The sequence below is a fragment of the Oncorhynchus tshawytscha genome, linkage group LG28 (genome assembly GCF_018296145.1).
Source record: "Oncorhynchus tshawytscha isolate Ot180627B linkage group LG28, Otsh_v2.0, whole genome shotgun sequence".
Lineage (NCBI taxonomy): Eukaryota > Metazoa > Chordata > Actinopteri > Salmoniformes > Salmonidae > Oncorhynchus > Oncorhynchus tshawytscha.
This window is the reverse complement of record NC_056456.1, coordinates 30,459,291-30,477,222: the sequence shown is the minus strand read 5'-3', so window position 1 is coordinate 30,477,222 and position 17,932 is coordinate 30,459,291. Positions and strand designations below refer to the sequence as shown.

Below are 17,932 nucleotides of genomic sequence, written 5' to 3'. Positions count from 1 at the left end.
TTATTTTCGGGGGTGGTATGGTTTTAACTGAACACAACCAAGTGACTCCCTCGCATTGGTCCTTTTTCACTCTCGAGAAACGTGAGCCCGCATGCAGTCGAAAAGGCTGACTGACACATTGTTCGAAAGTCAGATTTTTGCATTCGGTTTGAGCTCACAAATGGCCTATGTTCTTCCCATTATTAGTAGCTAGGCCAGGGCGGACAAGTGCAATAATAAGTTCTCCTTCGGGTAATAAATGTCTTACCTCAATAAATTCAAACAGGTGTGAATTTATAAAGACTATGTTGACGAGGAATAACATGTCTATTTGTTGGCATTGTTGGATGTTTTCGAACAATAACCATGCTAGGTTTATGTGATGGGCACGAGGACAAGGTTGGTACATTAGACTGCACCGTCGGTGAAGGGGTGCGGTTGGTCAGCAATTTAATGGAGTTGAGAAGATGGCGAGTACAAAGCAGTCTATATTTTGTATATTTGTATTACGATATGCTGCCTGGCCATAACAGCCTACACAGACAAATATAAGTCATTTTCATTAAATGGAAATGTACCACTGACACCCAGTGGAAGGTGCACCGTACTGTCAAAATAAATTCATTAGGTTACACAGGACTTTTTCATCTTTAATTAGCGCTGATTTGACACAGGTGCGGCAACACCACCTGTTCTCAATGATTGGTCTATGCTTGGAGATTTTTGTCATATAAATGTTTGTAATTCGGTTTAAGCAATTCAGTGGGTCTGCGAAGCCGCCAAACTACATTCAGATTGCAAGCTCACAAATGGAGTTTATGCAAAAATCTCAGTGGTGGGTCGTGACCCTGCTGTCAATTTCTTTCCTCGCTGATTGTTATCAGTCTTTTAATCCTCGTGGTTATATTTATAAAGATGTCAGTCAGGCCCAATCCTTTAAACCGAGTGCAGAGCCAACCAGTCCTCCTAGGCCGAGAACAGTCCTCGTGAAGTGCCACGAAGATTCTCTTGAAGTCGTGGTGAATGCTGACCTATTTGACATAGGCATTCTGGTGGACGGCAGCGATTTGCACCTAGGTTTCAATCAAATGGGTAGCAAGGGCGTTGAAGATTCTTGCAGAGCGGTTCCAACGGGGGAGGCAGAGTTTATCATCTTTGCCCAGTTGACCGCATGTGGAACCAAACTCGCAGTAAGTTTTTCGAAAATTAATTTTAAGTTAATCGTGCCAGTTCTAAGTAGGCTAATTAGGTTCACGTATTAAACAATTTACACAAGGCTATGGGACTCTTGCAGGGGGGCTGAGCCAAAGGGCTATCTAAAGAATGTCCTGAAACGCTTCCATGGACAGGAAGGTAGCCATGGACTCCGCAGCTGCCAATGGTTTCGTGAATCCATGGCTACATGGATAGAGAGGGGCACCCGCCCAAGGCCTTGATAAACCCAGCAAAAAAAGAAACGTCCCTTTTTCAGGACCCTGTGTCTCAAAGAATTCTTAAAAATCCGAATAACGTCACAGATCTTCATTTGTACAGAGTTTAAACGCGCTTCCCATGCTTGTTCAATGAGCCATAAACAATTAATGAACATGCACCTGTGGAATGGTCATTAAGACACTAACAGCTTACAGATTCTCTACAGATGGTGGATAATTATGAGGACTTAGGTCACTAAAGATGCCTTTTTACTGACTCAAACACCAGAGGAAAGATTCCTGGAGTCCCTACTCATCTGTGTGAACGTGACTGGGGACGGGACCAGGGAAATAAATTGCAATGTCCATGCTGTGAGATGCCTAAGATGGGGATACAGGATGGACAGCTGATTGTCCTTGCAGTGACAGACTGTGTAACAACACCTGAACAGGATCGGTACATCCGAACATCACACCTGCGGGACAGGTACAGGATAGCAACTGCACGAGTACACCAGGAACGCACTATCCCTCCATCAGTGCTCACTGTCCACAATAGGCCATGGCCAGCAACGAGCCCAGATCCCCATTGAGCAGGTCTGGGACCTGTTGGATCGGAGGGGCTAGGCCCTCTCCCCCCTCCACACACACAAATGTCTGGGAACTTGCAGGTGCCTTGGTGGAAGAGTGGGGTAACATGTCACAGCAATAATTGGCAAATCTAGTGCAGTCCATGAGCTTCACTGCAGTACTTAATGCAGCTGGTGGCCACACCAGATACTGACTTGATTTTTGACCCCAACCCCCTCCTTTGTTCAGTGACACATTATTCAATTTCTGTTAGTCATGTCTGGAACCTTTTCAGTTTGTCTCAGTGGTTGCATTTTATGTTCATACAAAGATTTACACTAAGTTTGATTTAAATAAATGCAGGTCACAATATGCTTTTTTGCAGAGTTGATATATTTAGCCTAAGGTTTGTGTGGTTCAGGTGTTGTGTTTTAATATCTGCATATACACAGTGCTTAAGTTGCAACTTGAAACAAATTTGCAGTACTTCCATTAAGCTGCACATAACACCCCTAACCTCTCTACCTCTTCCACAGTTTATGGAGACGGAGCTGGTTTATTCCAATATTCTCAGCTATTCACCTGCACCCTCTTCTGGTGTCGTTAGATTTGATTCGGCTGTGATTCCCATCGAATGCCATTACGGAAGGTGAGTTACCTGTAGTAAACATTGATGCCTAGTATTTTGATGGGTTTTTAAACACTTAAATAATGTGAATGTGTTTTAGGCGGTATGCTGTTGACAGTGCTGCCCTGGCTCCCACCTGGATCCCCTTTGCCTCAACAGTGACTGCTGAGGACCATCTGCAATTCAGCCTCCGCCTCATCACGGGTAGGATATTTGGGTTCACTTCATTAACTTGTACATTTTCAGTTATTCATGGACCTTAACCTTTTCACACAAACATGCACTCTAGTGTGCAAGTTGCCAGTGTAGACCAGTGTCCATATTATCAGCATAAACCATTTGATAATGTTTGCATCATTCTCCTTTCAATGTGACTGGTGTATTATGAAATTCAAACCAATAACATTAGGTATTAAACACTATAAGCATCCCCAAATGGCTGTCTGGTTGCACATGCTCATCCCTACCTTCTCTACAGATGACTGGCGCTCTGAAAGGGGATCAAATGCCTACTTTCTGGGTGAAACCATACACCTGGAGGCAGCTGTCACCATGGGCAACCACATGCCCCTCCGCGTGTATGTGGACCATTGTGTGGCCACGGCAACTCCCGACGCAGACTCAAACCCTAGACACAACTTCATAGAGTACTACGGGTAAGGTCATCTAGAAGGTATTGACTGGTGATGGTTGCTTCAGCTTGCCGTAGGATACATTTCATTTTTTCCAATGCTTGGCTGTTGGCTAAACTGTGGTTGGGTAAACAATTGTAGAAAGCCATCTAGTTGGCTAATTCCTTTCCCTAAACACCTAGCTCCCTGTCTTGCCTAATTAGATGCCTCACTGACGCCCAGCTGACCGGCTCTAATTCACGGTACATGCCCAGGGTCCAGGATGACAAGCTGCATATCATGCTGGACGCCTTCAGATTCTACCTGGAGGATTCCAATTTGGCAAGTGCCCACTCTTGTGTTTAGTCTTGTCATGTTCTGCACCTTTTTGGCCATTCTGATATCCATTCCGTCACCACAGATCTTCATCACCTGCCATCTGAAAGCTGTCCCCGCCATGTTTTCTGGGAAATCAAGGAGTCGAGCGTGCTCCTTCATTGAGAACAGGTATGAGATGGAGAATGGGCATCCTGCCTCTTGTTAAAACTGAAGTTTGTATGTAGGCTGCAAACATTAATGGTTTCTTCATTAGCACTGCCATGGGATTTCATTCTGTACAATATTGACTAGAATTAGACCTTAAATTGTCAGGTTAACGGATGGATACTAAAGTGTTTACTGTGTATGGCCTTAATGAGGGCAAGTTATTTAACTTTGAGCTGCAATCGAACCAGATCTTATTCTCATTCCAGCTGGAGGTCAGCAGATGGGAACGACCAGGTCTGTCTAAGTTGTGTAGTCTCCAAACGCTTTGCGGAGCCTACTGCCCCCATGACCAGAACCAACACCAAGACTACTACTCCCAAACCAAATTCATCCAGCTTCCGCATTCACCCAGGCCAGCGCACAGAGCAGCTCCAAAAGGTTGAGCCCATATCCAAAAAGCCTTACTCTGGTGCCTGGAAGAGGGGAACGGACAAAACAGAAGGTGGGTTACGGATGATGCAAAGCCAATCAGAGGCAACCTAGAGTCATTGCATGTTTACTATGTACTGGCTTTTGCTCCAGCCTATGCTTTTCTCCCATGTGATTTTTGGTTGCATGTTAAGATTAACAGTCCAGCAATGTGCTCTAGCTAGAATTCAGGAAAGATTTTGAACACTTCTTGAACTGTTTGAATGTCATTGTGACAACCAATAAATGTTTTCTAAAATTACCTCAAGGTTTAGCTAAATCAGAATTTTATTTCAGAGTGGAGCAAGACTACCATCTTGGGGCCCCTGATTGTTGTCCCTACTCAGGAAGTTATCAGCTTGGCAACGGACTCCACGACACTCCGCTCAAAATTGACCCCGGGTGAGACCTTAGACTCGGCGGCAGTCCATCCCAAAGAAATGCAGGAGGCTACAACAGACATCTCTATGGGCACCGGTGGTACTTGCAAAAGTGAAGGCAGGAAATGCACGCTTTCTGAATGAGGCACTGCTGTGAACAGTCACACAAGATGGCATCGCACTGGATTGAAGGGTGCTGTGCAGGAAGTCGACTGTGGAACTTGAATGCAATTCACTCTATGATGGCAATTGACCAACCCTTGGCTTAAACCACTAAACAATTTCTAGGTCCTTTTTAAAGAATTATGTGAATTCAAGTTTTGAATGTTGTTCCATTTCACATTACCATGGCCAATGCAAATAAAAACATTACATCCGTAGTTTGCTTATTTGATTTTGTTTTTAGCTCTTCAATTTATGAGTTTGCCTCAATGCTTGCCCCTGGATCATTAAGTCAAGCAATAGGTGTCAAATTATGGTTCTGGGGTGGTTTAGCGGTCTAAGCCACTGCCTCGGGAGCACGTACACTGTTCTGCTGCCAGCATGTGTTAGTCTGACCCTCTGCTCTCAGCACTCCTGTCATGTAGCAGGTATAAAGTATGACTCGTCTGTAGCATAAGGAGCTGCAAGATTATGAAATGCATGACGCCCTGCATTCATGACCAAGCGTGACGGTGGCATTTACCACATACAACTGGGCAAAATCTATTTAAATGCCAGTGGGAAACTAATCATCCCTGAGCGCTTAAGTCTCATAAGAAAATTCCCTGCTTTTCAGCAGATTAAATAAACAAAGCTTTAAGGTTATTGATTGACAATTTATTTAGCAGCGTGATGGCTGTACTTTAAGTTTATGGTTGCCCATTAAAGCCATTTTATGCTTTAAATGTGCTCAAGGCTCTGTAGGGAGGGTGTGATGAAATAGCAGAACCTCCGGAGGACATCAAGTGCCACATTGTGTGCTTCCAATGTTGCAATGTGAATGTAACCAGTGTCAAATGGCTAGCTAGTGGGGTGTGCCCTAATACCGTTTCAATTGGTGATGTCATTCTGAGACCTTGTAGTTCCCCTTGCTCTGCAAGGGCCGTGGCTTTTGTGGAGCGATGGATAACGTTGCTTCGTGGGTGACTGGTGTGCAGAGGGTCCCTGGTGCGACCCCAGGTAGGGGCGAGGAGAGAGACGGAAGCAATACTGTTACACTGAGGGCTTTGACTTGATGGTGGGTGGGAGGTCCTGTATAAACAATCACTAACAGTTCGGTGCAGTGCACGACGTATGAATGCCCTGACTTCTGCAGAGGCCGTATCACTGCCAACGCAGACGGATTGACAATAGTGAATGTATCCAACTATATTTAGAACTTCCAACTGGTAATTTCCACCTTCCCACTTGGTTACGAATGCAGCCTTAGCACTTGGTCTTTGGAGTGGACCCAGAACTAATTTGATTTATTAGGATCCCCATTAGCTGACGCCAATGGCGACAGCTAGTCTTACTGTGGGTTGACACAGGAAAAGACATTACAGATTGACATTACAATTGACATATTTAACATGTTTTTACACGCTATATGTATACGAAAGTATGTGGACACCTCTTAAAATTAGTGGATTCTGCTATTTCAGCCACACCAGTTTGAGAGGTGTATAAAATCGAGCACACCGCCATGCAATCTCCATAGACAAATATTGTCAGTAGAATGGCCTTACTGAATAGCTCTGTGACTTTCAATGGTGCACCTTCATAGGATGCCACCTTTCCAACAACTCAATTAGTCAAATTGCTGCCCCGGTCAACTGTAAGTGCTGTTATTGTGAAGTGGTAATGTCTAGAAGCAACATTGGCTCAGCCACAAAGTGGTAGGCCACACAAGCTCACAGAACGGGACCACAGAGTGCTGAAGAGCGTAGTGTGTAAAAATCGTCTGTCCTCAGATGCAACACTCACTACTGAGTTCCAAACTGCCTCTGGAAGCAATGTAAGCACAATAATTGTTTGTTGGGAGCTTCATGAAATGGGTTTCCATGGCCGAGCGCTACTCTGGACCAATGGAAATGCGTTCTCTGGAGTGATGAATCATGCTTCACAATCTGGAAGTCTGACAGGCAAATCTGGGATTGGCAGATTCCAGGAGAACGCTACATGCCCCAATACAAAGTGCCAACTGTAAAGTTTGGTGGGGGAGGAATAATGGTATGGGGCTGTTTTTCATGGTTTGAGCTAGGCCCCTTAATTCCAGTGAAGGGAAATCTTAACGCTACAGCATACAATGACATTCCAGGCGATTCTGTGCTTCCAACTTTGTGGCAATAGTTTGGAGAAGGCCCTTTCCTGTTTCAGCAGTACAATGCCTCGGTACACAAAGCGAGATCTGTACAGAAATGGTTTGTCGAGATCGGTGTGGAAGAACTTGACTGGCCTGCACAGAGCCCTGACCTTAACTCCATTGATGAGATGGTTTTGATTGAGCTGTTTTGTATGAACTGCTGTACATTGAGCTACCTTACCGCAAGAGTTTGGACTTCTGTTTTGAAGACATTGTTAATTTTTATAAAAGGTACCGATGACAGGTGTAGTGTTGCTTCATGCGTGGTATGCGTGAAGCAACACTAAACCCATCAGTAGGCTAGTGCTTGTCAAGCAAGAGCAACGGGCACTGTGTCCCGGTTTTGTTGCGTTCATGCCCTTCCCATTGAGTAGTAGTTTGTAGGCTATGTATGTATCAATGTGACATCTAGATGGTTATCAATATTTGTTATTTCTTGTGTAGGCTGCTATTCTACTTGAAAATAAATCATGGGAGGGGAAAAAAATGGCTACATTAGCTCCCGCCGGCGACACGACCGCAGCCTAATCCCAGTAGGAAACACTTCCCGTCGGCAGGCACGTTGATACATCACTGGTGCACTGGTTGCAGTCTTATTGACTTGTCGTGCAGCCCAATCAGTCACGCAAAACGGTCTTGAGTGGCAACAATTCTGCCCAATTAGCTGATTGATTTTCCATACATGCGCGCACACACACACACGAACACAGTTTGACACACCCACTCGCCCATATTCTGGTCGCCATATTGGGCCGCCTCTACCCATACTTGGAAGTTACGGGGCGTGTTTCTCTGCCAGGCGTTGCTGACGCCTGCCAGATCTTACAACGCCTGGATAGATGTTATTAAAGGTTATTAATCTGCGATTGCTACGGTCGTAGCCAAAATATGGGAACCCTTGCATTTTTTTCAAGTAACTGCAATCAAAATAACTGCAATCAAGCGCTTCCTATAGCCATCGATGAGCTTCCTGCACCTCTGTACTGGCAGTTTGGTCCACTCCAAATTGAGCAAACTGCTCTAGTTCTCCCAGATTTGAAGGGTGCCTTCTCCCAACTGCTGTTTTCAGATCCCTCCATACATTTTCAATGGGATTTAGATCTGGACTCATTGATGACCACTTCAGAACAGTCCAGCGTTTTGTCTTGAACCATTCCTGTATAGCTTCAAACATTGTTTAAACTATCATTTTGATCTCATGGATGGTCAGTCCTTGCATCCATAGCTTTATCTATGAATTTGGGGGGTTACATTGGATTTCTCCAGCTTCATCCCTAAACTATTTACTCAAAAGGTGGCGCAGAATCTGTTTTGTTTGATCTGCAGAATGCACCTTTAAGTCCTTGTCATGCAGGTTGTTGATAGCCTACGAATGGAGATGCAGCATTACTTCTTCCCATCGTTTCTACATTGGATGGAAGACTGGCCTACGCTGTTTCTAATCTCTATAGAACATTGGCCTGCGCTGTTTCTAATCCCTATAGAACATTGGCCTGCGCTGTTTCTACTCCCTATGGAACATTGGCCTGCGCTGTTTCTAATCTCTATAGAACATTGGCCTGCGCTGTTTCTAATCTCTATAGAACATTGGCCTGCGCTGTTTCTAATCCCTATAGAACATTGGCCTGCGCTGTTTCTAATCCCTATAGAACATTGGCCTGCACTGTTTCTAATCCCTATAGAACATTGGCCTGAGCTGTTTCTAATCCCTATGAAACATCGGCCTACACTGTTTCTAATCCCTATAGAACATTGGCCTGAGCTGTTTCTAATCCCTATGGAACATTGGCCTACACTGTTTCTAATCCCTATAGAACATTGGCCTGAGCTGTTTCTAATCCCTATGGAACATTGGCCTACACTGTTTCCACTCCCCATTTAATATTGGCCTGCACTGTTTCTAATCCCCATGGAACATTGGCCTGCGCTGTTTCCACTCCCCAATTAATATTGGATGCTAGAGTGCTTGTTCTAAACAGGTAGACAATTGTCAAGAATGAGAACGTAAAAACAACACACATTTCTGTGAAAATATACTTCTGGGTAACCAAGATTAGACTACTGCGTTACTGTTAAGGACCATAGATAGGTCAGTGTACGCCCAAAACGGGTGTCAGGACCGTGGAGAGCCAGTCACTCACGATCGCCGTCGTAGGCCTATAGCGGATAGGCTTGTTGTAGTTGCACCAGAGTTATCACTCATCTACAACAAGACCGAACATAAACTGTAGCCTATCGATTTCTGGGTTTATCATTACTGATCTTGAGTACAACTCAGACAACAAATTGATCTCTCCGTCCGCCGGCGCCAACTGTTTGCCTGTAACAGTTACTGTATCTAATGACAACCCTCCAACAATTGGCCATTGGGTGCTCGCTAATGATTTAATAGCAGGCAGATAATTGCTCATTTGGATTTAATGTCCTGAAAGTGGACACTGAAGTGCACTCTAAAGGCACTTAGTCTTCGGATGATGCAATGAGTTGACTATTTCAACAAAGCACATGTTTAAAAGGCCCGTAGCCTAGATATGTATTCCAGTCAATACTATCTACAATGGTCTGGCGATGGTTGTTTTGAACCAAAAGAGAAAATTGACCAAAATAAACGCTCTTATATGCATAAAAGGCCTAATTTGATAAACCACAACCAATTTTGTACCCTAGTGATGGAGGTCATCCGTTTATAATCAGACACAGAAATGAGATTACAAGCATTTGGCTCAGTGAGCTTGCTATGTAAACACGTTCTGAGAGACAATATGGATGACAATTCCAGATTAATTTTTCAACACCGCATGTTCAGATGCTACGGCTCACCCAGTGCCATCGATCTATGGTTTTGGCTCATTGCACATTGCCTCTAGTAAACTATAGCGTACGTCGTTCCAACCAACTTGACATGTTTACAATCAAAACAGAAGACTTCTAGCATTTTCTTTAAGAATAATGTGTCTTTATCTCAAAGGTCACACGCCGAGCTTTACATTTTTCTCCTTATTTGTTATAAACATTGGACATGCGCTCCGAAACTGTGGAGAGATCCTTTGCAGAGACGACCAAATATGCTGCGCACACGGTAACGACAGTGTCGTCGTCGGCTGTTGCAGACACACGGTTCACAGCACCTTCTACAACATCGCAATGGTTACGCGGAAACTCTCCGGGGTCCTCCTTTTGCTCCTTCTGTTTGCCCTGGGCTACTTCATCCAGCGGATTGCCTGCTCGAGACCCAGGCGACAGCTTGACAGCCATGATCCGCACCCGCTCCTGAACGGACGGATAACCGTATCTCAGGACCCGCTCCTGGAGAGCTACACATCGCATAGCCTTGCTACTGACCTAGCTCCCCCTGTCTCTCTACCCGCCTACGATGAGGTGAAGTACTTGCCAACATATGAGGAGACCGTGCGGGAAGGGGACAGAGGTCGGTTGGAGACCACGGAGCAAACGGGACAAGAACAGGAACCGGACACGTCCACCTGCGCCTCTCCAACAGTATGTCATCGCTGAGAGAACCAGGCTAACTGACCTTCACTGTCACCATAATGACGTTTGATAACTCTCACAAGTGTTGTTTAGAGCCTATTATGTTAAACTAACACAGATTAATCAAATCGGTCACTCATGAGTTTTAGTACGCAAGAAGTGCCATATAGCCTTACGCAAAAATGTAATACGTGTGAAAGAGGCCTTACATGTTTAGGTGGGGAAAGGATATAGCATGTAGGGAAGACATTTTATTAGATACAAGACATATATTAGGTTATAGGTCTACATAAAAGATGAAAAGTGAATTGGAATCATTTGGGGTGCGTTTTTACGCATTGCTCCCCAAAGTCCACAATGACATGTTAATTATTAGGTCTATAGGCGACTTAACATTATTTATGACCATATTTCTCAGAGGAAATAATCTGATACAAACGTATTCAACTTAGTTGGAAAAAATGTCATAGGCTGATTTAAAGTCAATTGAATAGCTTCGTGGATTTATTTCGTTTCCATGTAGTCTATTGCACTGTGACAACCTTTTCAAGAAACACATTGATCATAGTGAAATGTGATCTTCATCCGTAAACAATAAAAACAAATTATCATCATTTGTCAATAACTTTTGACATATCCTATCATTGCAAACATTACAAACCCCTTGACGTGACTGATTTTGATCGTAGATACTGCACTGTCTCTTTAATATTGTCTTGAATGTCCTCTGATGGTAGTTTGAGCAGGTGTGCCACCTTTTGGAAGCCCTCTATAAGCCCAGCACCGGTCACGGCAGAGCAGGGCTGAACGAACCAGTCCCGCTCAACGCTCATCGTCCTCAGGTGAAAGCGCTCCGTTATCTCCGTGACGGATACGGCCTCGGGAAGGTCCTGCTTGTTGGCGAGGATGACCACAGGCAGACCCCGTAAGAAGTCACTCCTCAGGGCGTGATCTAGTTCCCGCCGGGCCTCGTCCAACCGGCGCCTGTCTGAGCTGTCCACCACGAACACCAGTCCAGCAGTGTCCTGATAGAAGCTCTTCCAGTAGTGCCTCATTGTATTCTGGCCGCCCACGTCCCACACGGTCAGAGCAACTGTCTCCCTCTTCTTCTTGGCTTCTATCATCTCCACATTGAAACCGATGGTGGGAACGGTATTGACCGATTCGTTATATTTCAGTTTGTAAAGAAGGGTTGATTTCCCCGCTGAGTCGAGACCCAATAGGAGAACTCGGGCCTCTGGTTGGGGTCTCGATCCCCGCTGTCCCATGTGTGGTAAAGCGTAACCCGACTACTTGGCAAAGACGCAAGTCAGGGAGAGGCAGTGATATCACTGTTCTCTGCCTTGAGCTGCGGTGTTTACCCAGTGCGTTGCCTTTCTGTTACCAGGTAAGCGATTACATGCTACCTATAAACCTTTTGTTCACCGATAAGCAAGGGTCAAAGTAGGTCCTATAAGAAGCAAGATATGACTGTTGTTTGGTTAGGAACTTATCCACCAAATGAGCCAGTCTAGCGTGACTCAAATCAGTGCGCTGTTGACACAAACAATACAACAATGTGACACATGCGCAGATTTGATAGCCTAATGTTTTTATCACACTTCACATGGTAAAATCCCCCATGTGCATGGTATTTAACCTGCTCTAAAGACACATTGAAGCGTCACCTCGAATGGTCTGACCTTTACGTAAAGTTGAACAAAGTGTACGCATGGAGACGAACGCACGCACCCTCTATATCATCAGATAACAGTATATCATTATGTCATTCAGATGTACTTAAGGCCAAGGCAACCATTGGTTATGTCATGTGTAGCCTAGCCTATAGCTAAAATAATATATGGGCCATTAGGACACCATATAGAATATATTGCATTTTCCACTTCAATCTGACAGATACAGATACCTTAAATCACATTAAAACCATCAGGCAGGCAATATAACTTACATTATAGTTACATATCAAACAATGGAGAACAATTCCACAGGTGTTTAGATGAAAGAGAGAGAAATAAAGAAATAACACATTTTTGCTTGGTTCTCAGTTGCTGCCTGTAGCCTTCAGGCCTAGTATTACATTTAAACTAACTGGTCATATTCAGTTGCAACACAATCTTACACTCAATTAGTGTAAATATGTACAAAAAGTATTTCAGCAGATTTTGTGTGTTTTTGTGTGGCTTAATAATTAGTGTGAAAATACAAAAAAAATGGTGTGACTTAATTCGTAGCAAAAGACACATTTTTCGACTTCATTCATAGGAAAATTCATTTTTTGGGGGCAAACTTAGGAAAAATCTTTTGAAAGTTATTGGAGCAGTGCATTTGGGGCAGTGGTGTTCCACACTGCTTATTTTTGTCCCACATGTATTTATATATATATATAAAACACGTTAACAACCTAATATTGTTAATCGACCAGGTTATCACTGAAATACTTATAATAAAATAGTAGCATTATGTTTTTTTGTTTTTTGTATTTATGCCAATGATGTTTTCTATGCTTTGGGATACTGGTGCTATGTCAGATTTTATGAGGGTTGCCAGATTGGAGTAAAAAGCTGTATTTGCCTGTTTTTTTGTGGTATCGATAAAGGTATTTGATTGAAGATGGGGATACATTTTCATGATGGGAAATTAATTCATCAATAAATGTGGGGAAACAGAATACCTGCAAAGAAAAATATGTTTGGTTTATATTCCCCTGGTGCAGCTGCATGGTATTTGCAACTATAACAAGTCTGGACTATGATCAATTAAGCCATATCATTGCAGTTGAACAGGTTCATGTAAAATAATGAATTATGTTGGTTTACACTTATGGCACTTCCAAGGCCGTTTCATGATGATTATTACCACCGTGTCAATCATGTTATGTACTTAGGCTATTGTAACAAGGCATTATAGGCCTACTGCCTCTGCCCAGAGGAATACTAGGCTTTCATGGTAATGGCCATTAGAGTTCACTTTGCCACGTATGAGCCCTGTCTAGAGTCCCTGTTGAAGCTTTCACTTTCTTCTGCTACATTGGTGGCAGCGGTGGGATCACGTCCAGCTCATGCCTATTTATGTGATCTAGTGTTGGGAAGCATTCTGTTTTTCAACATTGTGTTGGGTGTAATTACATTGATATACTTAGTGAATAATGGATAAGCAACAATGGGTGTGATGGATATACGTATATAATGTACTCTATATCATCGACTGTATCCTTATGTAATACATGTATCACTAGCCACTAACTATGCCACTTTGTTTACATACTCATCTCATATGTATATACTGTACTCGATACCATCTACTGTATCTTGCCTATGCTGCTCTGTACCATCACTCATTCATATATCCTTATGTACATATTCTTTATCCCCTTACACTGTGTATAAGACCGTAGTTTTGGAATTGTTAGTTAGATTACTTGTTGGTTATTACTGCATTGTCGGAACTAGAAGCACAAGCATTTCGCTACACTCGCATTAACATCTGCTAACCATGTGTATGTGACAAATAAAATTTGATTTGATTTGATTTAAAAGTAGTAATTACAGGTGTGATCCAGCCTTACATCAAAGTTGCCCGAAGCTGAATGGAAAGTGCTATGCCCTGAACAGTTATTCAGAAGAAAAGAAGAAAAATATGAATCACTGTTGATCCATCTTGTTCTGATCTAATGAGATGGATGTAGGATTTTCTACGGCCTAGAATGTAGGCCTTTCCCAGTCAGGAAGGACGAAGCTAGGTCCCTCTTGGTTTCTAATTGGTGAAGACTGAACTCAAGTTAGGGGTTATATGTCAAACTCCCCTATACCACTTTGCCCAACATCTTATACCCCTGAGGTTATAAATAAACATTTTTTTTAAGGTGATATAACTTGTATCAGTATTATAGGCCTGTGAAACCCATATCCCAATAACGGCTTTCAGACTGAGAATTTCTCACTGGAAATTGCTGCTGACATTGAACATAGCCTAGGGTTAGGGTATTTCATTCATTTCATATTCTCCTATGCCCCTCTTCCCAACATGTTATACCCCATAGGTTGTAAATAACCCCCTTTTTAAAGTGATATAACTTGTATCATTATTATACTGTAGGGCTGTGAACCCCATAGCTGAATTGCTTCAGACTGAGCTTTTTTTTATGGAGAGCAATTTACGTTTTATAACAGGCTGTGTCCATTTATTTACAGTAGTGTGTTGGTTAATTATTGCTTTCTTCAGTGGAAATACAGAATGTGTATACAAATGCCAAATATACCAAAAGCTAAATCAAGCAGAGATTTACGACTATTTAACCATGTTAATCATTACTGAAAAATGCAAACTACAAACATGTAACCAGTTATAGATAATGAATACATGACAACTGGATACAGATATTTGATAAATTATTCATACAAAATTCTAGGAGTTGGCTATAACATGAGTACAAACAATGTGAGTGTGTGTGTATGTGTGTAAATGTTCGTGTGTTTTATCATTTCCCATCATAAAAATGTATCCCCAATCAAGTATCTTCATCGATACACACACAAAAAAAACAATTAAAAGGTGGAGCCTTGTAACATAGAAAACAGTATTGGTATATAAAAGAAAAAATAAGAACATAAGGCTACTGTTATATTACAATTATTTTGGTGACAACCTGGTTGATTGTGTTGTTAACGCGTTACTATTGCGTTATATTGTGTTGTTAACGCGTTACTTTTAAAATATAAATACATGTGGGACACAAAAAAAGGCAGTGTAGAACACCATTGACCATCATCTCTCTAACAACTTTCAAAATATATTTCCGAAGTTTGCCCTCCAAAATGTATTTTCCTATGAATGAAGTCGCACAAAATGTTGTATTTTCCTAATAATTAATTTGCACAAAAAAGTGTATTTTCACACGAATTAATACACAAAAACCCACAGAATCTGCTGAAATAGTTTTTGTACATATTTGCAAGAATTGAGTGTGAGATTGTGTTGCCAGATTACTTATGCTTGGTTTAAATATACACGTGATCTTTCCATACTCACTGGGCGCAGTTGTCAACTAATGTGAAATGTCAACGTGAAATCAACAAAAAATGTTCCCATGTCATTGGATTTAGATTAAAAGCTGTGTGAAAAAATACGAAATTCCCTTAAATCCAATCCGTTTCCCACGCTGATTCAATGTCATCACATTTCATTATTTGGTTGAAATGTCATGGAAACAACGTTAATTCAACCAGTTTTTGCACGGTGGAATTTCTATCTTCATATTACTGTAAATGCAAAACGGTCCCATCAAGTTGCTGACTACAAATACAGCCCACCACAAAACAGAAATAGATGAGTGTATTTCCAAACTCAGGCTGGAAAGAGAAAAATACATATCACAATCAAACCCTGGTTGTGTTGATTGATTTCGATGCAGTAGTAGGCTGGTAGCCTAAAAAGGTAAAGTCGAAGTTCATGGGTGTGGCTCCTGCCCTTGGCATATCTCCTCAGTTTTACTGATACCATTGTTTCCCTTACAAAAAAAGATTGCAGTCAGAGTGCAGTTTAACTGCAGTATGCTGAAAATACTGCATCCAAATAATACCACAGTCGACCGCAGTTACTGCACTTTTACAGTTTCAAAACTGCAATCTTTTTGTGTAAGGGTTGCGATGAGAAGACTAGTAACATAAATAAATAAATAAATAAATAAATAATAAGTATCTTTGCTGTAGTCATTGTGGACATAAATGTTCTCATCCACATGACGGCGGCATTGTTCCTTTTTCTGCCAGCAGGTGGCCTAGGACTGCACATGTACCAAGATAATCCACTTTATCGAGCCTATTATGAATTCCGTTCCACAGGGTTTTAAATAGTTGACACCTGAATTGTGCTTAAATATGTTTTCACTGAATAGGCAGGCCTATGAACATACTGGTTAAAATGAAACTTGCTCATGCTGGATAACACGTCAAAGAAAATGTAGGATAAATGTGCGCAAAGAACAATGGCACAATGAATGGACTAAGGCGACTCCAGAGTGGAGGCACCTGATTAGGCTGTGCTTCCAAGCATGCATTTTCATCCACAAATATTAGATTAATTAATGATAATACAACGTTTGTTGTATTAACCTTAGGACAGTGGATGATAACAATCTGCTGGATAACATGCACCCAGAGAGTAATCAATCCAATGTAATCCTTTTTCTCACTGGTCAGTGCAATGTGGTGGGGTCAAGCACATCCCCCTGAAACTTCTCTCAATCACTGATCTTCTGTCCCCTTGAGAAAAACACCGCACAAGTACGCCGCGGCGATTACCCACGATTGCGCAGAAGCCTGAGAAGCACCCTACTAGAGAATGCTAAACTTTCTCATGAATAGAGACCAATTTAAAACCATAGATGTCACTATGTTTCAGGATCTTGTCCATTTCTCTCTCGGCTTCATCCAAACTCCACCCGTCGGGTCATCCATTACATATACGAGTCCCGTGTCCCGGCGGCTGTAGTGCCATGAGTGGGGTCGCGTACTCCTCTCGTGAATCCCGGCGTCATACAAGAGGTCCGGCCTCTTCACCGTCTCTTGGAACCGGATAGTAAGGGCACGCGTGGAGCTTTCGTTCATTTTTTGATACACTGAATTGCGTTTCACGGGCGCCTGAGCACCAAAGCATTGGAACAGCTCCCACACCTCTACTACAGTGGGCTTGGAACCGCGCTGACCCATTCTTCAAAACTAAGACCAAATTCACCTCAAAAGCAGATACGAGTCAGCTCCGAAAGAACCAAAGCTCAGATAGAGACCCTAATTGCAAACACCCTCAAAGGTCCTGTCTTTCCTCACTTGTGCTGTTGTTTGCTACACACTTGTCTCGCTTGGCCCAATGACCGAATACTTCTTATAGAGGCTCAGTATCCCAAATAATGAGCTTAGCTTTCCTGTAAGGCGGCGTTAAGTACAGTGACTTTGGTTTACGGAAAACCTGTTGAATGTTACCACACGTCTCTGGCATTTTGCACATTCGATAAGACTATTTTACAAATGTAGACCTACATGCTATTCTAAGGCCGGTTCCACCTGGCACCGGCCGTCAGTTTTGACTTGGCCCCTAGCTTGCGCGCTGTCTAGGCGAGGCACGCCAGCAACTGCCAAGCCTCTGTAGCTAGTGGTAGGGTGTTTGGTTACTAGAGTTATAGCGCAGACAGAACTATTTGTGCCTGTGTCTAGCAGTCCCAGAAGTGTATCAACAACGTCATATGTTTTCTTTCTGGCTGTGATCTCACCAGCCCGAACATTCTTATGCTTGTTGTCATCATTGAGGATTTTCAAATAAAACCCAATCAAATGTTTAGTGTCATGACGTGACTGATGGTAAACGTATTCAATGTGTGACAATCCAGCACACTGGTGAAGCAAGAAACATGAATACAGAGATATGATTGTTCGTGCGTCATTGTGGTTTCTCACGGGCCCCAGAGAATAGTGCACAATACTGTTTCTTGGCGGCCATACTTGGTTTGTAGGCTACAGAAAGGTCACATACACATTGCCATACATGAATAAGCAACAGAGGTCAGACAAACCCGTTTATCAATCCCTTTG

The 17,932-nt window shown here is 42.7% G+C and overlaps 2 protein-coding genes across 2 annotated transcripts; one reads left to right on the top strand and one right to left on the bottom strand.

Annotated features, from left to right (window-relative positions):
- The first annotated feature begins 729 nt into the window (after positions 1 to 729).
- LOC112244640 (zona pellucida sperm-binding protein 3-like) lies at positions 730 to 4,914 on the top strand. Its single transcript, XM_024412366.2, has 8 exons — positions 730 to 1,169; positions 2,498 to 2,610; positions 2,690 to 2,793; positions 3,068 to 3,245; positions 3,425 to 3,542; positions 3,622 to 3,707; positions 3,953 to 4,188; positions 4,452 to 4,914. Exons 1-8 carry the CDS (start codon positions 789 to 791, stop codon positions 4,676 to 4,678), a joined length of 1,443 nt encoding a protein of 480 aa, XP_024268134.1. The 5' UTR covers positions 730 to 788; the 3' UTR covers positions 4,679 to 4,914.
- Positions 4,915 to 10,580: 5,666 nt separating this feature from the next.
- Positions 10,581 to 13,588, bottom strand: arl14 (ADP-ribosylation factor-like 14). The gene has a single exon (XM_024412373.2). It carries the CDS (start codon positions 11,615 to 11,617, stop codon positions 11,003 to 11,005), a length of 615 nt encoding a protein of 204 aa, XP_024268141.1. The 5' UTR covers positions 11,618 to 13,588; the 3' UTR covers positions 10,581 to 11,002.
- Between the last annotated feature and the right edge of the window lie 4,344 nt (positions 13,589 to 17,932).

Bases quoted from the DNA above. Each gene is read 5' to 3' on its own strand.
- LOC112244640 (XM_024412366.2), top strand. From the start codon at position 789: ATGGAGTTTATGCAAAAATCTCAGTGGTGGGTCGTGACCCTGCTGTCA. The intron at 1,170-2,497 runs GTAAGTTTTTCG...CCTCTTCCACAG, and splicing joins CATGTGGAACCAAACTCGCA to TTTATGGAGACGGAGCTGGT. The intron at 3,246-3,424 runs GTAAGGTCATCT...TTGCCTAATTAG, and splicing joins AACTTCATAGAGTACTACGG to ATGCCTCACTGACGCCCAGC.
- arl14 (XM_024412373.2), bottom strand. From the start codon at position 11,617: ATGGGACAGCGGGGATCGAGACCCCAACCAGAGGCCCGAGTTCTCCTA.